The 24486-nt window shown below is 44.3% G+C and overlaps 1 protein-coding gene across 2 annotated transcripts; it reads right to left on the bottom strand.

The window, feature by feature from the left end:
• Nucleotides 1–1903: 1903 nt before the first annotated feature.
• Nucleotides 1904–24467, bottom strand: LPL (lipoprotein lipase). 2 transcript variants are annotated; one of them, XM_081894430.1, is made up of 10 exons: nucleotides 24197–24467; nucleotides 17106–17281; nucleotides 13594–13773; nucleotides 12493–12604; nucleotides 11292–11525; nucleotides 10086–10328; nucleotides 8440–8560; nucleotides 7061–7243; nucleotides 5513–5617; nucleotides 1904–4107 (listed from the first exon to the last, which is right to left on the bottom strand). In XM_081894430.1, coding segments are annotated over exons 1-10 (1467 nt in total). In that variant the 5' UTR covers nucleotides 24309–24467; the 3' UTR covers nucleotides 1904–4106. The 2 variants fall into 2 exon arrangements, with proteins under 2 accessions (XP_081750556.1, XP_081750557.1); XM_081894431.1 differs by lacking the exon at nucleotides 24197–24467 and adding an exon at nucleotides 23607–23664.
• Nucleotides 24468–24486: the final 19 nt, after the last annotated feature.

Genomic DNA, 24486 nt, shown 5'->3' with positions numbered 1-24486 from the left:
ACAATCTTATTGCTAAATAAAATTGCCTAACTATTTAGCCAAGCTATTTGGATAAGTGGGCAACAGGTTACCGGTATATATCCTGATAACAACAGCTCACAAAAAATGGTCCTGAAAATCAGGGAGCTAGAAAACTAAAAATAGAGCATCAGCATTAAAAGAGCTGCCATTTGGCTCCTTTGTCTTAAATTTATGAAACTGGTAAGACTTTTATGGCCTCTGCATTTGGGTGCTCTCAGTCAGAGCCATCATAGAATCAATGACGGAGAAGGGTAATACATAAAGCTTTTGAATATAAATGAAAACAAAACAAAACACCATCAGCCCAATTTACAGACTCCTGTGCTCCTCGCTACTGTTTTGAATTTATTTCCTGCCACATGAAAACCATTGAGGGTTTAAAAGGGAGTATATCTACCATACAGAATAAACTGGTTTCACAACAGTTTCCACTCCCTGTGGGTGGGGGTTGCAGATGGTTGGTTGTTGTGTGATGGGTGCTCCTCACGCACTTACGTTTTTCACATAATCACTGGCATCAGAATGTCAGCCCTCGTTCTTCCCAGTTTAATCGATCGATCCCTTCCATGGAAACTGCAGCAAGTTTGTTTGAAACAAGACACCAGCCAGCTGCCAACGACCCATTCGCGATACCCATTTGCAATATGTAGCACACACTTCCACACTGGAAGCAACTAAAACAAGGCCAGCCCCCAACACATTCTGGGACCCAAGGCGAACCACTAAATGGCATTCCTTCACTAGGGCTGTGAGATGTCGTGGAGGAAGGGGCTGCTGGACAGATGGCAGATCTGACTTCCAAGAAGTGAGCCACAGCTGTCACTGACACTGTGGCACTGAGTGATGCATTCCTCAGAGGCCAGATCTGCTAAACCCTGTGGATTCTGCCGCCCAAGGCTTTTCAGCCTCAACTTGCCTCATGACCTTAAAAGTAACTGTAGTTCTGTGGAGAGGAGACAGGGACCACTTTTTCCGCACCCTCGCCAAATTAAAATGACCTAACACATAACCTTCATTGGCTCCCAGTACATTTCCGATCACAATTCAAAGAGTTGGTGCTGACCTTTAAAGCCCTAAATGACCTCGGTTGAGTAGACCTGAAGGAGCAGGTCACCACCCCATTGTTCAGCTCAGACACTAAGGTCCAGCTCTGAGGGCCTTCTGGCAGTTCCCTCACTGCGAGACGTGAGGTTACAGGAACCAGGCAGAGGGCCTTCTTGGTAGTGGCGCCCTCCCTGTGAAACACCCTCCCATCAAATGTCAAGGAAATAAACAACTATCTGACTTTTAGAAGACATTTGAAGGCAGTTCTGTTTAGGGAAGTTTTTCATGTTTGATGTTTTATTGTATTTTTAATATTTTGTTGGAAGCCGCCCAGAGTAGCTGGGGAACCCCAGCCCAAAGGACAGAGTATAAATAATAAATTGTGATGATGATGATATTCTTTGAGGGATGCCACAACAGTTAATGTGAAACTGTTAACAGCATGTAAGATATGTCCTTAGTGCCAAGTGGTTTAAGAAAAAACACAAACGTTCTACATAATTGAGTTAGCTTCTGGTAGGGATCCTAGGACAATTTGCACCTTATGAACAATTGATGTGAAATACCTCGAAGCAACAAAGGAATCATTTCCCCTCCCATGGACTATCCTAATGTATCACACCAAGTTTTCATTTTCTCAATATTTTGCTGGGATTTTAGTTATATGAATGGACTGCCCATCCTATTTAGGGGGGATGTTTATGGAGACAGGGTGTTGCTTGCAGACGGGATGAAAGTGTTAATTTCACACATATATTCCAGTGCATTGCTAAATTTCTTTCTGTAAGTATGATCTGTTCTAGTTCCCCACCTGTTCCAAAGAAAGTCATGCCAGTGATTTCATTCTAAATTAACTTTTAATAAGCTTTCATATTTCAGTGTAGTACAAAATGGAGATGCATCTTGAGGAGGGGGAAAGGTTTTTCATTGCAGCATTTTTCATATAACTGATTGATAATTTCTCATTTAGAAAAATTGGCACTTTTTTATTATGCATATAGCCGTGATAACTTCAGCAATATATACAAACTAACCTTTTGGCACATATACATACAGGTATTTTACAGATAATAAATAAGAACATTTAAAGCCTAGTATTATTTTCTCACATATAAAATACTTCACCATTTGGTGATCAAATGCTGTTGATATTTATATTTGATTTTGCCTTGAAATGTGCAATTCATAATACATTTATAGATACTGAACCCTCACTTTTCAGGAATTTGAAAATGGAAGTATGAACTTTCGTCAAGAAGAAACACTGCCTTATCTTTATAGATCTCCTTCAATACTTAGTTATCAAACTCAAAATCATCCTGCCTACACCATGGTTCATCAGGGCATAGAAATCATTTTTGAGCCAACTAAACTATTATAAATTCTTTTTTAAAAAGAATGTTCTTGAAGGATGCAGTTTCTGTTGTGTTAGACTGGGGTATGTGCGTACTGGACCACAGTTTTGTCACCACACACAGAATTTGGGTAACAATTTATTTGTGACATGTTTTTGCTCAAACAATGAATATTAGATGTCAGATAGCCCCTCAGAACAAGAGATAGAAGGTCAGTACATATATATTTCCAGGTATGCTTTTTCAGGTATCCTCATAAAACAACAGCTTTTTGTTTTAACTGAGTTATCGGCTACAAAACGGAAATGATTACTAAAGTATTCTGAGCATTCTAGTAAATACTTCTTAAGACCCCTTTGTTTTATAGCTTTTGTCCATGTGTCCATGACTTTCTGATTCAAAGGGTGTAATGCTTGTGCATATTCTGAAAGTGTGCATATTCTAAAAGTGTGCAATACTGCTTTTGGTTAAAACCTGGATGATTTCAGATAAACACTGTGATTCAAGCTTCTGCTGTTCTTCATATTGCTGAGCAACAAAGAGGTTCCATCCCCAAATTTAAGAATACCAGCAACGAAGAGGTGTTTGTCCTTTATTCTAGTCCTAGGAACAATGATTGCAGCTGTAACAATTGCTCAAGACTAGGAGTTGTCAAATTGAAAATGATAACGGAAATAGTGTTCCTGCAATCTTTTAACACACTGTTACTCCTTTTTACTAATTGCTTGGTACAGTGCCAGAGAATGCATATGTTTTTTATACAGATGCACTGCATTCTTGTTTTAAAAAATGAAGATAGGACATTAAAAAAAATGCTAGCTTCTTCTCTGGAAAATTTATTATCCTATTTAAAAAGTAAGTGTTCAATAAGTAATACCTAAGTGTACATAAGTGCTGACCAACTGCAGAGACTTCACCCTGCAGTCTTTCAGTCATGCTCAGGGTTGGAGAAGAAATGTATATAACAGGAATATGTTAAGTGAGAACTCTATGTATTGCCCTCCCCCTTCAAGTGAAATTACTGCCTTTCAGTCAAAGGATGCAACACTGAATGAATGACCTGAATGGAAATTTTCCAGCAAAATGTCCAAGTGATCATTAAAAAAACCTATAAAAATACAAACTCATCAGTTGAAATATCTAGCCTTTCAATAAATAGTTTTGGTTTTTTTTTTACACACAGTACATTATAAAAAAGTGAAAAACTTTGTAACAGGGTGGTGTGAAAATTATGGTAGTTTGCTCTCAATGCAATGTGAGAGGCTTCTTTAAAAAAAGAACAGTTGGCTAATGTGCACAAAAATGCTCTGACCCACATAAGGGCATCCCCATATTTTAAGCAGGCTTCTGCATGCATATCATTTGCTGGATTGGGAATACAGTGAAGATTTGAATTCTCGTTGAAAATGTTGTCTATTGCACTGCATTCATTTCAGTTGGGTATGCGTTCAACTGGGCAACCCCAACCGCATTCTGGTGCAACCAGTCTAGAGCCTGGGTTGGGCGAGAGTCTCTTAGAGCAACGAAGAAAGTAGACAGCATTGCAGAAGACCAATAAATATTTCAATGGGTTCAGCTCCCGAACAGCCAACATATTGGCTCTTTCCCTGAATGGAACTTCTTCACCCACTTGCTAGTCTTCGAGGAACTCAAGCGCTGATATTTATTTCGTGACTTGACCTGGTCTCTAAAAAGAAAACAATGGGGTGGCAAAGAAAGAGGAACATGAGATCCATGGGCACAGCAGGATTGAACTTGGGGGTGGAGGTGGGAACTGCTGACAGAAGGCAGAAGAGGGGGCAGTTAAAATAGCTTGTTGGCATGAGCCCACCAGGGTTCAGTATTGTGGGATGTGAAACACAAGAACAGTCAAGTACAACATCCCTAGAGTGGACATAAACGGGGATGTCTGGACCAGCCAGTTGGAACTTTCTCCTAGGCTGGGACAGACTTCCTCTGCATGTGACTAGAGTTAGGTATGACCTCACCTGCAAAGGTAACCAAAGAGCAGGACTGGTCAGCCATCTCTCTCTCTCTCTCTCTGACCATAGTTTCCAGGTGTATATTACTTTTGTAACTTAGGTCTGCCTTCTGGGATCCATTTGTGAACAGAATGTGTAAGTAAACTCTTTTTATACTTTTATAGAAGACTGTGTCCTGTCTATCTTTTTGTGAGGGACTAAATGGGGAATTACCAAGGAAACGTATTTTAGAGGCTTTAGCGAGCCTGTGCAAACGCATCCGCTGTGCAAGTTTAAAAAGGGGAATGTTACTCAGCTAAATTGTAGAACTTGTTAGCACAAGTTGGAAAGGATATAATCAAACAATGTATCCTCTCCTGCACCCCTAAACATTCCCACAGGTATTTGGTGGTTTGTGCTTTTTCCCCTCTCCCTCAGAATGCAGAGCATATGTTTGAATTATATCCCATGGGAGGATGCCTGCACATAGTCAGAGAGAAGCATTATGTTTGACTTTCTGTACAATGCCCTAGCAGGTTACATACAGAACGAGGAGAACCCTGCAGTATGTGCAGTCAGTGGACTAGGGGATCTAGGCTAGCCCCTTAAATGTTCCTCTGGCACCTCCTTCCCAAACCCCAGAAAGATTCTGCCCAGCTTAGGGAGGGAGGCACGATGCTCACACATACACACACCGACCTAATCGCTCTCAAGGTGGCACCTCTGGCCCTAAATGGCCCCCTGTCACTGAGGTACAGTCTAGCAAGAGTGCATCGCCTGATTTCGCTTATAATGGAACTTGGCTCTTAATCACCATTTAGGAAGAGCAGGCATGGGTTGGATTCTACAGTGACCTGTGTGGTGGGGTGGAGCTGCTGTACTCAAGATACTAACCCTGCTAACTAACAATGCCCCTGCTGCAGCTTGCCTGAATCAGACTGAGATGGGGCAGAGCAGTGATGATGTAAGGGCTGTGAGGGCGCACCGGCAGAAGTGCTGCTGGATCATGTCTGCCACTTTTCCTGTGCAGTTCCAAACCCGCCACTGCCCTGCCTCACCCATGGTGAGAAAGGTGGTGGCAACTCATCACTCATGACCGAGTTCTCAGTGATGCAGCTGCAAAGTTCTTACCATGAATCGTGATCAATGGAGTTTTTTCCAAGGCATCTCACGAATTCCACAGCTCCACCTCCTTTTTTGAGGTAAGAGAATCCATCGCGAGAGCAGAACACCAACCTGCAGAGTACACAGAATATTACCATAGCTCTTTCCCGAAACAGCTATTAATACACCATCCTAAATGCAACGTCTTATCTCTTGCTATTTAATCTGTTTCTTACACTGGAAAAGTCTTCTGAATAGTGGCATTTTATAATTGCGGGGAGGAGACAGGTTAACATGTTACTTTATTTCTTCTATGATGAAATTATACATATGGCACTTTCAATTATTCCAGAGAAGCAAGTTATGCTTACAAACCACAAAGATTTTGTGACATTAAAAATACCATCCTGGACCATATTTTGTAAAACATTTAATACTGCAAGCTTCCACTGTATAGTGCAGTATATAATTACAATTATATACTCCCACTGAAGTCTGATCTTTAACAGAAGACTAAATTAGAAAAACACCGGGGGAGGGGGGATGTTGCTTGCTGATTATCCTATTGAGACTGTCAGCAAAACTATATGGTAAAACTTTTACTGGACCATATCACAGCATTTCCTCCTTGCTTGCTGCATAATCTATTGATGATTCCTTGCACTCTAGAGGACAGGAAGCCCACTTCTATGCTCTCTCTGGGAGTCTGACTGTATGGAACTACCTTATATCAAGACAGTCCATTGGCTAATAGAGCTCAATATTGTCTACTCTGATTGGGAGACACTCTAAAACAGGGGTCAGCAAACTTTTTTAGCGGGGGGCCGGTCCACTGTCCCTCAGACCTTGTGGGGGTGGGGTGGGGGTCGGGCTATATTTTGAGGAAAGAAATGAACGAATTCCTATGCCCCGCAAATAACCCAGAGGTGCATTTTAAATAAAAGCACACATTCTACTCGTGTAAAAACATGCCGATTCCCGGATCATCCGTGGGCCGGATTTAGAAGGCAATTGGGCCAGATCCAGCCCCCGGGCCTTAGTTTGCCAACCCATGGTCTAAAATGTCCAGAGAGCGCCAAGTATTCCGCTCACTGAATGGGCTTTTCCTCTCCATCCTCCAGCATCCCCAAAGCAGCTTATCAGAAGAGTCAGAGGACCCTCAAACAATGTGGGATATGGTGTGGCAGGCTGGTGGTGGTGAGGGGAGTCTCCCTTGCATGAGAAGAACTGCCTTTCGCTCACATGGTGCACCTCATGGTGCCAAGGTCTCTCTCAACTCTGCTAGTAGAGATGTTTTAACTCAAGTCTGGTGGACCCGTGGAACTCCGATATTGCTGGATTATAAATCCCATGTTCCCTGACCATGGGCCATGATGGAGGGCCACAGGTTCACCAGCCCTGCCTGAACTCATCTGGGTTTCCCATCCACAGAAAATTTCAGCATACCACTTTCACAGAGAATGGATAGATGGCAACTAGTCCTAGATGAAAGCAAAATGCGCTGCAAGGTAAATGACACACACACACACACACACACACACACACACACATACATGGCACAATCCATTCTCTTACTTTTTCTGGGTTTCTCCAGCCTTGACTCTGACTTTTTGGATGCCAAACTCAGGGGTACCCCACCAATCGGCCCAGTCGAGAAATGAGCCTTTCTCCCACTGGATTTTGACAATGAGCAAGTCCCCAATGTCAACCTCTGTGTAGATCAGGAACGAATGAGTTTTGTTTGTGGAGATCTCAGGCCTGTTAAAAAAGAAAATCTATGCTTAGGCAATACTTCCCTGAAACCTTGTAAGAATTCAGTTATCTGAGAATGCAGTTGTTTCTTAAATGAGGAAACATGGAAAAGACTAAGGTGCTGGCTCATAGGACATAGCACACATCGTATCAAACATGTATAGGAGCAAAGATGTTCCACTAAATAATCAATTCTACCCACTATGTCAATCCTTATTTTAGCATCCACACAGGCACACGAGAGAGAAGGTGGGACAGTGACTTGCAACAGACCAAGCTGAGATGACTCGAAACAAGAGCAAGAAGTAGAGACAGAACCCATTGTTCAATACCATTACAGTGGTACCTCGGGTTAAGAACTTAATTTGTTCTGGAGGTCTGTTCTTAACCTGAAACTCTTCTTAACCTGAAGCACCACTTTAGCTAATGGGGCCTCCCGCTGCTGCCGGAGCACGATTTCTGTTCTCATCCTGAAGCAAAGTTCTTAACCCGAGGTACTATTTCTGGGTTAGTGGGGTCTGTAACCCGAAGCGTCTGTAACCTGAACTGTCTGTAACCCAAGGTACCACTGTATTAGACTACGTCTGCCCACAGAATCTCACATGGGAGAAGGAAGTTCAGATTTAATTTTAAATCTCTGGTGGACTTAGGTGCCACTAACTGCCTCGTGACTGTAATCTTTGTACACAAAGATATGATTAGAGGAACTCGGCAATAAAAATTCAGTTATCTATGTGATTAAGTCACGAGACATAAGGGCATATAAATACAGCGCCTACTGAACTCTTCATTTTATTTTACTTTAAAGTGAATGGGTGGAGATCTGCGTACACAAAGAACAACACGTATGACTTCTACTCATAGCTTTATCATTTACACAACGCAACTCCGAAGCTTTTGCCATACCTGGTCAATTGAGTCCCATAATACAGAAAGAGGCAAAGTGATTTTACTCTCTGCCCTGCATAGTTGCTTAGCTCTTTAACGATTTCTCAAACTGGATGGCTGCCTTTGTATGCAGAAGTGTTTTGAGTTGTGTGTTTTGGACTCAGGCAGACTACAAGATGCAGACTGAGAAGCAAGCCTCTGCATGACTGATTGATTATAGAGTCTTTGTATAACTCTGTGTGTCTGTCTGTACGTCCATACATTTAACGTTTTTCTACTACCCAAAAGAAATGCAGTTGTTTGTCAATACTCACAGTGAAATTGCAATATTCTCACTTTCATCCTTCGTGCCATAGAAAGAGAGACGGAACTGCTGGTCTTTCTTGGTTGTATTCACCTTTGCGAAAAAATGGATCTTGACTTGGTAATGATAGACTAAGCAACAAAAAGAGAGACAAAAGCAACAGATGAAAAACCTAAATTCAATTCTTTTTATTATCTTGAGTTAGAAGCCACTACTTTTATTCAAGCATATCAATACTTCTGAATGCAAGTCACAAAGTCAGTTTTGTAAGATTTATTCTCTATGAATTAAGAAAAGATCATAAAATCCACTGATAAACACCTTCTGTATCATGTGATGGAAAGGTGGGGTATAAATTTAACAAATAAATCAATTTATACCCAATCATAGAACTTTATCTGATTATCTCATATCTGCAAACAATGCTGTTTTTTTGCATTGTGACTGGATTCTGGACAATAATGGAATGAATTAACAATGTCAATCAATCAATCAATCAGTCAATTTATTGTGCATAGCCAAAGGCCTTTACAATGTACAGCTGAGGGCAAGGCAAAGCTTTCCTCTGAAATTGCATGACATACCCTATAAATGTCTGCAGCATAAAAAGTTTACAGCATGAAATTTTAAAATTAGAGAGCATTAACATGTCTGGAATGGAGCTTCTTAGCTGCCAGAGCAAATTTGGGTACCAGGTGTGTCATCTGTAGATCTTTATCAGAGTTCGACTGCCACTTCCTAGGGGGATTGGCCCTATACTGTATACAGTGGGGGCAAATTAGCAGTTAGCACATGATATCCTCAACCTGATTGCATCCATCAATGCATTTGCGTTCCATATTGGGAATTCCCAGGTATCTCCCCTCTAAGTATGCTGAGGGCAACTGTTGGAACCTTAGTTCAACAAATGCCCCACTCAGTCATGGGAAAGTCAGTGTCTCAAGGTCTTGAATGGTTGATCTTAATTTGGGGTACCAGGAAGAGTAACAAGCAGCTATAATGGATGCTCTATCTTGATTGGCATTCTGGTCAAAGATCCAATTTCTAAGGTCATGTGAACTCAGGGCCAAATATTTCTCCATTTGGAGATTTTAAGCCCTAAACTTATTGTGACACTTTTGCACCCAGCCACTTGTTTTTAGTTGCTCTAACCAGAAGAGCTTAGTAGGAATATGGCCCTCAGAGGCATTTAGTCTGTGCCAGTATCTGAGGTAGGCTAGATCAGTGTTTCCCAACCTTGGGTCTCCAGCTGTTTTTGGACTACAACTCTCATCATCCCTTGCTAGCAAGACCAATGGTCAGGGATGATGGGAATTGTAGTCCAACAGCAGCTGGAGACCCAAGGTTGGGAAACACTGGGCTAGATTGCTTCCAGCTGTTATCGAGGGGAGACCCAACTCAGTTCAGAGGTGGGCGACCAGCGAAATTAACAATGTCAGATCCAGACAAAACAGCTGGTACAGCTGCAGCCTGCTTCTCTCCTTACTCGGGGAAGGAGAGGCATGATTCAGGTGGAAGGTTCCTGCACAAACTCCTTTGAATAGGTAGTGCCTCTGCAAGAGAACTACCAGGCTTTTCCATCATTCTCTTTAAATTATTTATATTCATGCACAAAAAACCCCCAGAGATTAGAATAGAGAAAGTCACCACTTTTACCTTTGTAAGGCATTTGACTTCGAGTCTTCAGGTACATCTTGGTGCCCCTCTTGCTTCTTACTCTGTTGGCTTTGTAGCCCAAGTTGTTGCAGCGGTTCTTTCTGCAGCTCAAGCAGAGCCCTTTGTCAAACGCTTCTTTTGAGTTGCAGCGATAGGCCATGATTGGTTTCTCCTCGTACAAGAGGGAATCGATGAATAGGTGAATGGAGCGTTCATGGGAGCATTTCAGCAGCTGATCTGCGTCTTTAAGGAAAAGGAAGTCTTTATGTTACAGATGCACAGCTTACAGATGCGTGCCCTTTGTTAAACATATACAATATATGCAGGCGCAGTAAATGGCCTCCAGTTTTGACTTTTTGGAGGCCAAAATCAGTAAGTTTCAATGATGCAGATTTCCCCCCTAGAAAAAGAAGAAATGTGATTTTTCTGCTCGTTCCAATGTAAGGATTTTCACTATAGATAAGAAGAAATAACCAATGTAATAGGGACCAGCATGAAGATCAATTCTCACATATATATGATATAGGTTAAATACTATTACCTTGAAGGTAAAGGGACCCCTGACCATTAGGTCCAGTCGTGACCGACTCTGGGGTTGCGGCGCTCATTTCGCTTTATTGGCCGAGCGAGCCGGCGTACAACTTCCGGGTCATGTGGCCAGCATGACTAAGCCGCTTCTGGTGAACCAGAGCAGCGCACGGAAACGCCGTTTACCTTCCCGCTGGAGCAGTACCTAGTTATCTACTTGCACTTTGAGGTGCTTTCGAACTGCTAGGTTGGCAGGAGCAGGGACCAAGCAACGGGAGCTCACCCCATTGCGGGGATTCGAACCGCTGACCTTCTGATCAGCAAGTCCTAGGCTCTGTGGTTTAACCCACAGTGCCACCCGCGTCCCATAGTTGATTAAGCTATCATAAATTAAAAATGAGTGTTTCTGACACATTTAAGAATGATGTATTCTATGACACTGTTGAGAATTGATAATTTGATTGGGAAACTAAAAAAAAAAAATCTAGCTAAACTTGGAATAAGCGTGAATTCAAACAAGAAACAGTATAAAATGAATGGATGTTTCTGCGAAGGATCTGAAAAAAGGGAAGCAAGTTTTCAGAAGAATTTAATGTTCAGTAGCACATATGAACACAATTAACCACTAGCTTTCGGTCATATTTATGCCTTTATCAACAACCAGACTTGAAAACTCACCTTGAAGTCCTCCTTCTGCAATCAGGAGCAGGGCTTGCGCCACGTTGCAACCAGGTTGGAAGATACCTCCATTAGGGTAGATATCAACATGCCCAACAGGTTTCTGTATTCCAATGCTGCGATCTGGGGACCCCCTTGTGAAAGTGTGCAAGACATCTACAAAGACAGCGTCATCTGGGGAAAGGCGTTCGGATGCCTCAGCATATTCAAAGTTAGGGCCAGCAGGATCTAAACCTTAGGAGGGAAGAAAACTGTTAGAAATCCCTGTAAGTACGATGCTTTTGTACGGCACATTGTCTAAAACAGAGCTTCCCAAACTTTTCATGTTGGTGATACCCTTTTTTAAAAACATATGGTGCATCATTTCGCGACACAGTAATTCAAACTGTTTACTAGCAAACCAGAAGTTAAACTAACCCCTTTGCAGCTGCAGGAGGAGTGCAGGGAGCGTTCACATGACACACCTACACACTGAAGCCGGCACACTAATGTGTCGCAACACACAATTTGGAAAACTCTGGTCTAAAAGAATGAATATTAGTGGTAGAGTTCCATAGGCTGGATTCACCTAACCTTGCATTCTAGCAGAAGCCAGTGCAAGGTCTCCCACTAGCCTCTGCCCCCTCTCTTTCCGCAAATTCACTCTAGAGGATTGGAAGAACCCTAGTGGGAGGACAGGGGAGATTTGTTTTGTCAGGAAAGTAGAAATACTTGTACCAATGGATTGGTGTAACAATGAATTCCTCCCCATTTCTCATTCAGTTCAATGGCAAAATTCCCACAGATATAAATAGCTCTCAACTGTGCCTGCCCTGTGAACGCCCTCCCATCAGATGTCAAGGAAATAACTATCTGACTTTTAGAAGACATCTTAAGGCAGCCCTGTTAGGAAAGTTTTTAACATTTGATGTTTTATTCTGTTTTTAATCCTTCGGGAGCCGCCCAGAATGACTGGGGAAACCTAGCCAGATGGGCGGGGTATAATAAATGATGATGATGATGATGATGATGATGATGCTAGAAACAGAATCCTATAACTATTAGCACTACACCCCATTTCAGAAAGGTTGTAAAGCCTTTATGTAACATTTTAATGACCCTTTCCTGGTTTTGTTCTGAGGATAATTCATTTTGTAACATGGAAGGAACCACGGCATTCAACCTTTCCTTTTTTAACTCAATGGCATCAATAGTAGCTTACCAGTAATTCTGTTAATCTTATTAGTGGTCAGGCTCCCAGCAATGCCAGCAACATGGGCACCAAGGCTGTATCCCAGCAAATGGACTTTGTTCAGTGAGTAACTGAATTGCTCCTATGAAAGAAAAATCATATTAAAAAGATTAAGCTCTAAATCTATAGTTTTTATCTTGCTTGACACTGAACAGCCGATGAACTGATTTGCGACAGGGGCCAGCCTAGCACTTGGGCTGCTCCCAGACTACACACACACACACACACACAAGTCATGCCCAGCGCTGCTTTGCACCTTCATTGAGCGCTTTTGCCTGCTTGGATTGGCTCCTTGAACTCTGACCATGCCTCTTTCCTGCTTGGATGGAGGCTGCAGAACAGTGTGTGTGTGTGTGTGTGTGTGTGTGTGTGTGTGTACTAACCTACAGTACAAAGGTAAAGTTCACATTGACTGCTATGCCCAATTTTGCTTCCAGTGCTTCCCAGCACAGGAATGACGCTCCCAGAAGGTTACCTATACAAGAATGTGGCCCTCACCCCTGATTTAGTCCAAAAATACTACAGCAGGAAGCCTACCACAAACCCACTCAACTTGCGCTAGAGCAGGGTACAACTCCCATCATCCCTAACTAGCAAGACCAGTGGTCAGGGATGATGGGAATTGTAGTCCAAAAACAGCTGGAGACCCAAGGTTGGGGGAGCATGGCTACTATTCATATATAACCAGGAGACTAAGGACAAAGAAAAGAAAAAAAGGGACAAAGAGGTGTGATCCTTGCCAAAGTGTACCGCTTCAAGCTGCAGCTTGGATTCTCAGATGTTCTTCCATATTAAAAAATCCCTGGACAGAAATCCAATAGGATGGAAAGAAGGTTCTCTAGTCTGGCCTTCTGCCCAGTCTATATGCAGAACGTTCCCTCCATTGGGAGAATATTTAAACATGTAATTGCCCCACCTGCAGCCCCATGTGGCACACTTCAACAAGAGATGCATCGCTAGATTTCGCTGACTGCATAGTTATGCTTTAATATATAGCGTTTATAGCACATATTCTACACCTTTAACCTTCCTTGAATGTATTATGCACTAAAAATGAATGCAACTGCTTACCTCCAGCCAGTCAACAAACTTGGCAACATCTTCTCCCACCTCCTTTGTGTAGGCAGCAGAATCTGGATAATGTAAGCTGGATCGAGACAGCCAATCAACGACAATAACATTTGAATGGGGTTCCCTTTGATACAGAGCCTTTACCAGCTTGGGGACCCAGCTCTCGTACATGCCAATCACCTGCAAGACAGGAATAGAAACCACATTATTCTGTCTCAAGCTGTCACAGGGACCCCCCAACCAAGGAAGCAGTGTATGAACACACAAGATTAACACAATTTTCAAAGGTTTCCAGTGTGGGAACCTAAGAGGAAAGCATGTTTGATTAGGGAATTATATCACAGCAGCATCTAAGGTATATTTTAGGGGGATGGGAATCACTGAGGACAGATTTCAGCAGTATTAGTATAGTAAGTAAGTAAGCTTTACTGTACGAGCCAAATGCCATGACAAAACCATAGAAGATTTTATATATATATATATATATATATATGCTTTCGTAGATTTTCACGGGTACAGGAATGCAGGTTTTGGTGTCCTCGGGTGTCTTCCCGTGTAAAAGTTGGGGTGTCTAGGCGACGTTTCGACGAGGTCTCACTCGTCATCTTCAGGCTGGTGCTTTCGGCTTCTTGTTACTGGAACAGAGCTGTTCCAGTAACAAGAAGCCGAAAGCACCAGCCTGAAGATGACGAGTGAGACCTCGTCGAAACGTCGCCTAGACACCCCAACTTTTACACGGGAAGACACCCGAGGACACCAAAACCTGCATATATATATATATATATATATATATATATATATATATATATATATATATATATATGCTTTCGTAGATTTTCACGGGTACAGGAATGCAGGTTTTGGTGTCCTCGGGTGTCTTCCCGTGTAAAAGTTGGGGTGTCTAGGCGACGTTTCGACGAGGTCTCACTCGTCATCTTCAGGCTGGTGCTTTCGGCTTCTTGTTACTGGAACAGAGCTCTGTTCCAGTAACAAGAAGCCGAAAGCACCAGCCTGAAGATGACGAGTGAGACCTCGTCGAAACGTCGCCTAGACACCCAACTTTTACACGGGAAGACACCCGAGGACACCAAAACCTGCATATATATATATATATATATATATATATATATATATATATATATATATATATATTTGCTTTCGTAGATTTTCACGGGTACAGGAATGCAGGTTTTGGTGTCCTCGGGTGTCTTCCCGTGTAAAAGTTGGGGTGTCTAGGCGACGTTTCGACGAGGTCTCACTCGTCATCTTCAGGCTGGTGCTTTCGGCTTCTTGTTACTGGAACAGAGCAGGATCTCAGTGTTTGAGTTCCTATAAATACTGTTGAGGGGGTGTGGTGTATAGCCTCCAATGTTCTGGGCAGAGAGGAAGTTCCCAGGCTAGTGTGCCTTTTCTTCTTTTGTTCCTTAATTACTTGAGGGATATCTTGAGTGATTTCTTGAGTGATATCCTGAGTACCACTTAGGTGGGTCATTAGGTGTGGATTAGTTGCTAAAGTCTTTGTGTCTTGACCTCTTGAACTTTGTGAAGAGTTTTTCTGAGAAGATGGCTGTACTGCACTTAGTTGTGCTCTGGCTTGGCTTCGTGTATAGGGGCGAGCTGTGGTTTTGTGGCCTGTGTCAGCCAGATCTGTGTAGGGATTGCAGGGGGGTGCAGCATCCGGAGGTGCCACCATGGTTTGGCTACTGGATGGTGTCTGTAATTTATCTGTGGAGAGGGTCTGGGTTTGGGTCTGGTGTGGTTGATTGGTGATAGCGTTCTGTGTGCCTCTGGATCTGGTGTCAGTTTTTGTGGGGAGGGCTAATTTCCAGATGTCTGGCAAGCGGGATGTGTCGTCACGCTTGTTCATGTTGTGAGGGTGTTTCTCTATCTCGATGGCTTCCAGGATTATTTTTGGATTAGCTTCGTAACCCTGTTTTGCTGGTATCCATTGGCAATTAACACCCCCCAAAAACCAAGACACAGAAGAAAACAATGGCATGGCCCTCCTTCCTTATATCAAGGGCACTACAGATAAAATTAGCAAAATCCTCCATAAACACAATATCAAAACAGCCTTTTGCACCAACCAAAAAATAGCCAATATCCTCAGAAACCCCAAGGATAAAATCCAGTTGGAAAACCAAGGGGTCTATGAAATACCCTGCAAAGTCTGCCCAGCCACGTACATTGGACAAACAAACAGACGAATAAATGCACGTATCGCAGAACACAAGAATGCCGTCAAAAAAGAAGAAAAAACTTCCTCTCTTTTCCAACACATGAAAGAAACAGGACACGAAATTAATTTTGCAGATTCCAAATTGCTCTTTAACATGGAACATCACCACAAGAGAATAATCATGGAAGCCATCGAGATAGAGAAACACCCTCACAACATGAACAAGCGTGACGACACATCCCGCTTGCCAGACATCTGGAAATTAGCCCTCCCCACAAAAACTGACACCAGATCCAGAGGCACACAGAACGCTATCACCAATCAACCACACCAGACCCAAACCCAGACCCTCTCCACAGATAAATTACAGACACCATCCAGTAGCCAAACCATGGTGGCACCTCCGGATGCTGCACCCCCCTGCAATCCCTACACAGATCTGGCTGACACAGGCCACAAAACCACAGCTCGCCCCTATACACGAAGCCAAGCCAGAGCACAACTAAGTGCAGTACAGCCATCTTCTCAGAAAAACTCTTCACAAAGTTCAAGAGGTCAAGACACAAAGACTTTAGCAACTAATCCACACCTAATGACCCACCTAAGTGGTACTCAGGATATCACTCAAGAAATCACTCAAGATATCCCTCAAGTAATTAAGGAACAAAAGAAGAAAAGGCACACTAGCCTGGGAACTTCCTCTCTGCCCAGAACATTGGAGGCTATACACCACACCCCCTCAACAGTATTTATAGGAACTCAAACACTGAGATCCTGCTCTGTTCCAGTAACAAGAAGCCGAAAGCACCAGCCTGAAGATGACGAGTGAGACCTCGTCGAAACGTCGCCTAGACACCCCAACTTTTACACGGGAAGACACCCGAGGACACCAAAACCTGCATATATATATATATGGGTTGCGGCGCTCATCTCGCTTTATTGGCCGAGGGAGCCGGAGTACAGTTTCCGGGTCATGTGGCCAGCATGACTAAGCCACTTCTGGCGAACCAGAGCAGCGCACGGAAATGCCGTTTACCTTCCTGCTGGAGCAGTACCTATTGATTTACTTGCACTTATTTTTTATGCTTAATATTATATTTGCTGCAAATTACTTATAAACACATAATATGTACAGTATTTCTGAGAACAAGTCTAAAGACTTTTTAACACTAAATGGAGCTCAGAAGGCTATCTGCCACCCACAAATGTGACAACTATTTGAAGTGGTATAGCATATGAGAATGATACAGAAAATTCGCTAATAGACTCTATTCAAACCGCTCTGAATCAGAAAGCAACTGTGAAGCACCAGGAGAAGTGCAACCCCTCTTACCGTCCATCCATGTATAACCACAAAGGTTTTACTGGTGTGATTGAAGCTGCACTGCGCAACACTGGTTTCCTGGCCAGGAACTATGAGGCAGGTGTCTTCATCAGGTTTCCCAGGTGACCTTAAAGAAAATTTGCTCTCAATGCTGCTGAAGTCCCACTTTTTGTCCGTAGTGCTCCCTAATGTGAGAACAAAACATGAAAACATTAAAATGACTTAAAAGAAAAGGAATGCCAGCAAATAATGTGATCGTTCTGCATTGCACACACAGCCTGTGTGGCCATAGTTCTCTTGAAGGGTCTTCTCATTGAGGATGGTGGACCTCTGTCCCCTGCCCATTCCTAGGCTGCCGGCAAGCCCACAGCTATCATTGCTTTAGCAGCTGTATTAGCAGCTAAAGAGGCAGATGGGCCACCCTGTTTCCGATCCCTAGCTACGATGGAATTCATCAGCATATAAATCATTTGCCGCACAAAGAAAACGCATACTATTATAATTTTAAAATTTATCACATTACCAATGGTTTTTTTCTTAGCTCAGCCTTGCAAGTTGATTCACAAACATTAGTAACCTGTCTGCATGTGTGTGTACACAGCACAGTTCACAAAACACAGTTTATAAAAGCTTTCCTGGCTTGTGTGCCTGGCTATCTATAAACCCTACCGTCAAATATTTTAATTTACTTGAATCAAGACATTTAGACTTCACTAGCAGCTTCCATCTTGCTCTTTAACAAAAGGGGCAGACAATATATTTTGCAGTGAAGATTGATTAATTTTAACATTAAGCATGGTCTAATCTCAGTCCTTTGCTGAATAGGCAGCTCTTGGTCTGCTTCTACCTATCAAATATTTATTCACCTTTTCATAACATAGCAAATGTTGGTACTACAGCTGCCTTGTTTATCTAACTGTGTATTCAATTCGTTGTTTCACATGAGAGTTTCACAATGTTCTGGGAACATATTTGTGGAGTGCTGTTCAGAACTAGCAAAGGAAATGACGAAACCACAGCGTCTAATATATGTGTACAAATACAACAGAGACTTGGATTACTCTTAATTAGGCGAGATTTTACTTTCTGCGACCTTTACAAAAACTATCATGCTATTACATTTATCCTAGGATGTATATACACAAAAAATATTGAACTGACAGGTTTTCCCACTGAAATCACGAATGTTGCGCTGGAATCTGGAGGTCTCAGGGTGATTCAGCCCATCATATCCAAGTAGGCCAATGGTTTCTCTAACAGTTATATGTTTAATACCCTAACCTAAGCTCTAGGTGAAGAAATGCCAACATTTTCAAAGGGTGTATTCCCATTTAAAAGTTAAGCATGCGTATATTTGCAAAATGAGTCCAGCACCATATTCCTTGGGTTGAAATCAGTAGGACTTTTGTCTCACTGGCTTCTGTGCATTGGTGCCAGGAAGGCTAAAAGGTGTGTGTAGTGGAAGGGAAGTAAAGGAAGCAATTAAACTCATTTATTTTTGTGGAAATTATTCTCAGACTTTGGAATCTGTGACTCTTTGGCTCCCCTGCCTCTGAAGGAAAATATTTTAGTATGGCTGGGATCACACATACCATATTGTGCATTTATTAAAGGTAAAGGTACCCCTGCCCGTACGGGCCAGTCTTGACAAGACTCTGGGGTTGTGCGCCCATCTCACTTAAGAGGCCAGGGGCCAGCGCTGTCCGGAGACACTTCCGGGTCACATGGCCAGTGTGACATCGCTGCTCTGGCGAGCCAGAGCTGCACACGGAAACGCCGTTTACCTTCCCGCTGGGAAGCGGTCCCTATTTATCTACTTGCACCCGGAGGTGCTTTCGAACTGCTAGGTTGGCAGGCACTGGGACCGAGCAGCGGGAGCGCACCCCGCAGCAGGGATTCGAACTGCCGACCTTTCGATCAGCAAGTCCTAGGCGCTGAGGCTTTAACCCACAGCGCCACCTGTGTCCCTGTGCATTTATTAGAACTAAATAAATTTTAGAATTATTTTCCCCCCATTTATTTATTTTACATAATGCCTTTCAACCTGCTAGGACTCACTGCCATCTTCAGGGAGCTCCCTTTCAAGAGAAATACATTTTATTCCTTCAGTCCTAGGTGAAGAATTTTGGTTCAGGCAGGCATTCCCAGGTTTATGCTGTTTAATGGTACAGGGTTGTATGTGTTTTTAAGCTGACTGGTGCTAGTTCACATTACCGCTTATGATATTTTATGGCAGCTTTTGCACCTCATTGTTCTCAGTCTCAAGTACTACTCACAGTAGCCTTGCAAAACAAATGCGTTGTCTCCTCAACCTATTGCCAGTTCTTAAGTACCTCTTTAGGTTTATCACAGATTGCTAAATATTCATTTTACCCGCTAAGAAAAGGAAATTCATAGTTGAGTAGGTCTTAAGCCAAGTTAAAACAAACTCTTTGCTGCTCCATTAAGTGATGAATCGACAGACTTCTGGATGGAATAAAAAGAGCCTTCAACTATACAGAATGCATACAGGAAACCCTGTAATAGACTTCTGGTCATGAAAGGTTCTTGTTCCAAACAGGAACACAAAGAAGAACACCCTGTCTGTATTTTATTTACACTTTTGCATTTCTATATTTAGCTACTCTACGACTCCAGTAAGTGCATATAATTTCATAAACACAAAACTTTTACCAGTTTATACCTAGCAAGACATCTTGGCATGAAAAGCCAAGCTTATTTCATTTGAATTACTGCCTGCCAGCTAAGTATACATAGCATACACGCCTCTATGCAGTATATGACTGTTATTAAGATTTCTACAGCGCCTTTGAAGAGCTCAAATAAATATGAACTGTCTAGACCGACTAACAGTCTATACACCCTAGAACAGAGCTTTAGAAACTGAGTCGTGACACATTAGTGTGTCAGCTGCAGTGTGCAGGTGTGTTGCGTGAACGCTCCCCGCGCTCCTCCCGGGGCCGGTGGAAAGGGGTTAGTTTAAGCTCTGGTTTTCTAGTAAAACTGAATTACAGTACTGTGTTGCGAAATGATGTATGTCTAAAAAGTGTGTCACCCACATGAAAACTTTGGAAAGCTCTGCCCTAGAATCCTAGAATTCACCAAGCAAGTAAAGGTTAGTGGGAATGTTTTTCCTACCTCTGAAGTACAATTACTTATACAGTAGTAGGAATGCTAGTAACCATCAAAAGCAGGGTCAAGCACCAAAAGCAGGATGCAACACTAACACTTGCATTAGAATTATTATTTTATTGATGCAATTTGTAATGCCAACCAGCTGGAGGCCCAATCAAACCCTCCAATCAGGGAGGGAGTTAATGTTTTCCAATGAGCCCCACACTCCACCTGACGCTGTTATAATTCCCAGGAGAGACGCTTCATTAGCCACTAAAAATGAAAAGAAGGCTGCTAGTTTAAAACCAGGGAAATAGTATTCTCTATAAAACATTGCAACCACCATTCATATCAGCTGAGCACAGAAGGAGAGCATTTATTGAACTTTGTGCCCAAAACTGCTACAATTTACATGAACAACAATACTCAAAATTTGCAACTACTGTATCAGCATTTACACAAACTGTATTCCGGAAACAACTGCTACAGATAAGAAGTTCAATTCAGCTGTTAACTGACCAATGTTATGTTAAGTTATCGGTCACAAACTTTCTATAATTCTACAATTCACAATAAAATGAAGCTTTGCCAAGTTCCTTTCAAGTAGTTATTATTTTCCTCTATTATGGAAATAAGGAAAATATATATTAAATAAGCTACATGATTAACTTAACTTCCTGCAGTGTAACTCACTGACTTTATGATCTAACACGCTAGGAAGGACACACAAAAGATGCTGTGATCAATGGCTGGCAAGTGGTATGTTGTAAACAGCTTCACTGATTAGGAACAAAAGCCCACCGACTGACACTCGATGGTGAACTAGAGGCCAAGCCTAATCTTTGAGAAATTGGTGTTTAACTTGGTTGCAAGTGAGGTATTTTGCAAGGGGGATTAAGAAAATATTTTGGGGTTTTCCTACTTGACTAAAGAGTTCTTCTTGTCATTCTTTTCATTTTCTGCATTTTAGCTATGTGTGCTTTCAGCGCATAGCACAGAACGTTTCAAGCTGATGATGTGTGGTCCTGTTCTGCCCAGTTTAGACTGGTGGCCTAAACTTTTGCTGGTGAAGTACACAGGACTTAACAGTACAGTAGTACCCCGTTTAAGTCCAGTTTAAGAATGATTTGGTTTACAATCTTGGCAAAACCAGAAACAGTGTCCCAGTTTGAGAACTTTACCTCGGTCTAAGAACAGAATCTAAACGGTGGAAGGGCACCAGCAGCGGAAGGCCTCATTAGGGAAAGCGAGCCTCGGTTTAAGAACAGTTTTGGTTTAAGAACAGACTTCCGGAACTGATTAAGTTCATAAACAGAGGCATGGCCAAATGTCTGCTGCCCGCAATGTCCTCTAGATCTACAATGCTGGTCTATTATGATGGCCTCCCAGTGGGCAGTGGTACAGCACAGGTATGCTTGCACTGCGTTTGAATCCATTGTAGTAACTTCTGGAATGGAACTGCCACCTTACACATGCAAAATAGATGTGAATGCCCCCCCCCCCCATATAAAGAAGCCTGGTCAGGACATGCATGCTAGTGTTATTCACAGAGCAGCATGAGACAGAAACTCTGAAAGAATCCACATGTGCTCAAATTATTGCCTTCTTCACATCCCATGGTAAGTCAGAATTTGGTTTGCCATTATCATGCAAACATGCTACCTCCCAGAGGAGAATTTCCCTCTGTTTTGTTCCTTCCCAGGCTTATTATGTCAGTATGGCACAGCAACTAAGCCAAGGTTTGGTTTTGTGTGTTGTGTGAACCCAGGATCATGGTTAAAGGATCTCCTTCTTCACTACAACCTGTTAAGCAAGCAAGCGAACTGTAAAATGAACCTTGACTTCAGAATATGTGAAGCTAGGGAAGGCAGAACTTGCTGTTTCTACCCATCACAAATCTGTTAAAAGCACATTAGTCCTGCCATTTTGTTCATGCAGCCATAAGACCGGAATAATGCAACATATGAAAATTGGAATGTGGTCACAGGGTGACTGGGCCTGAACGCTGAACATTAACTTACCAGATGGTAACTTGTTGCCTACAGTCATGAAAGGCGTTTCTAAAAAGCAATGAATAGGTGCTTTTTCTGGACAAGCAACTCTGGACTTTCACCAACTCTAGCAACTCCTACTAACACTTTTTAAAAGCAATAATAATAATAACGTCCCCAAGGAGCTCAATGGGGTGGTGGTATTCAGCAAAAGTACTTTACTAGGAGCATATATACCAGAAAACAAGGGCTACATCTTGCAGACAGAAAACATGCAGTGATTAGAGAAGCCCTCTGGTAACACTTTGCCAAGTTTTGTGTGGGTTGTGTGAGGGGCGGAAAGAAGAATTTTAGCCACTGTCCATCTATCTGCCTTGAACTGCAAATCTAGTGTATGGCCAATCTCTCTTCCATCCTTTTAGCTTTCTTCCCAGCTCTCTAAGGGTTGCATCTGGAGATTGGGGTGTGCTTCCATCAGGCACAAGAACATAAATGCACGTGCATGAGGACTAGACGACTGACTTCCAACGCACCTTGTGGAGACCAAAACACCCGCGAAACAGCGCTTTCCCCTTCTCTCTCTGGTTACTACACAACTTTCCATAGGCACTTCCTCCCTCCCCGCTCCCTCCCTTAAGTGGCGCTTTCATCCTCCAGGGAGCATCCCAGCCAGGCTTTCCCCGGCACGGAAGCTGGAGCCGAGGCGGCAGCCGCTCTCCCTGCGCACGATCCCTCCCTCCTTCCCTGCCTGCACCGGCTCCCAGCAGCCCTTGAACCAGGGTGACCTTGGCCCACGTTCCAGGCATTCCTGGGCTCGCGAGCGGAGGAGTTACTAGCGGTCACCAGCAGCAGCCGTCAGCCGGCGGGCCCCTTCCCCGCCCAGCACACTCCTCCGGGGCGCGCGGGTGCAGCAGGAGAGCCGCCCTGCCCACTCCTGACGCGGCGGCGCCGCTGACACGAGGAAGGGCGGCGGGCAGCAACAAGGAAGCGCGCAAAAGCAGCCGAGGGGCGGGAAGGAAGCTCGCGCCTCGCAGCGTGCGCGCCCCGAGCCACGGAACCTGCGCCTCCCCGACGCGCACACCGAGCCCCACAAACCCTTCGCCTCAGCGCGCCTTTCCTTTTCGGCTCAAGTTCCGCAGGGCCTCGAGCTGCGGCATCGTAACCCCGTCAAGCGTTCCCCAACTTCTTTATGTATCCTAACCCGCCACCGCCGGCGCCACTCCCATTCCCTTCGCCCTTCCCCAGGGTCGTCTTCTTCCCCTCTCTCCCTTCCGCGGCGCCTCACATTTCCCCGCCAATACGCACAAAACTGCCGCGCAATGGTCCAACCGGCAGGCCCTCTTAAGGGCGCCTCATCACCGAGAAGCCCTAGCAGGCGGAGCAGGTTCGCCACCAAACAGCACACCTGCTTCTTCCACAGTCCCGGGCAAAAACTGAAGTCGCCTCATCCGCGCGCGCCGGACGCGTGGCTGGATTGCTTGCGGAAACGCGGACTGTGCCACAAGCCCTTACAGGGTCCTCCGCGCTTCCGCGCATACCTTTCCCTACCATCCTCAGGTATGAACTTCTCCGAACACCCCCCTCCCCGCTTGACACTTGGCACCGTCCCGGGATGCCGGAGGCGCCCATGCGCTCAAAACTTGGGAGCCAAGTCCCCTGACGCGCGTTACTTCCCAGAGAGCTCGCCCTGTCAGCCGCCCTTCCAGACCCACCGCGAAAATTGGCGCCCGCTTCTGACTGACCAGCGCCTTACCCTCGCGCTCCAGACGTCCGCTTGTCCTCCTCCCGCCCTCTCTGCCCCTCAGCCGCCTCCGCGGGTTCCCTTCCACTCCGCCCGCTCGACGCGTCTACCTGCTACTACTGCTCGCCCTCCCGCCACCCCAAAGCCAGCAAAGCTCTTTCTCTCCCGCCAACCCCAGCCAGGTTCGCTTCGCAGAGCGCTCGCTGGTCGCGTGGCCGCTTCGCTCTCTGGGCTGCGAGCGGGTCTGCACTTACTTGGGACCGAGGTGGTGGTGGTGGCGGCGGCGTCGCTGCTGCTGCTCGGGGCGGCGGGCTGGGAGGCAAGAGCGACGAGGCACAGGGCTGCCAGCAGCGCGCGCCTGTCCATCGCTCCGGAGACCGGGGTAGAAGCTCCGCGAGCGCAAGGTGGCGGGCGGCGTCCGTGCGGGAAAGTTTCCCCTCAAGTTGTGCCGTGCGAAGGCGGGGAGGATTCGGAGGGCGCCCTCGGAATGGCACGGAGGCAAGACACTCGCGCTTGCCCCCCACCCCGCCCAAGCCGGCGCTTT

This window comes from Podarcis melisellensis (assembly GCF_964234715.1).
Source record: "Podarcis melisellensis genome assembly, chromosome: 17".
Taxonomy (NCBI): domain Eukaryota; kingdom Metazoa; phylum Chordata; class Lepidosauria; order Squamata; family Lacertidae; genus Podarcis; species Podarcis melisellensis.
The sequence above is the reverse complement of the archived record's forward strand: the minus strand, read 5'-3'. Positions and strand labels throughout refer to the sequence as shown.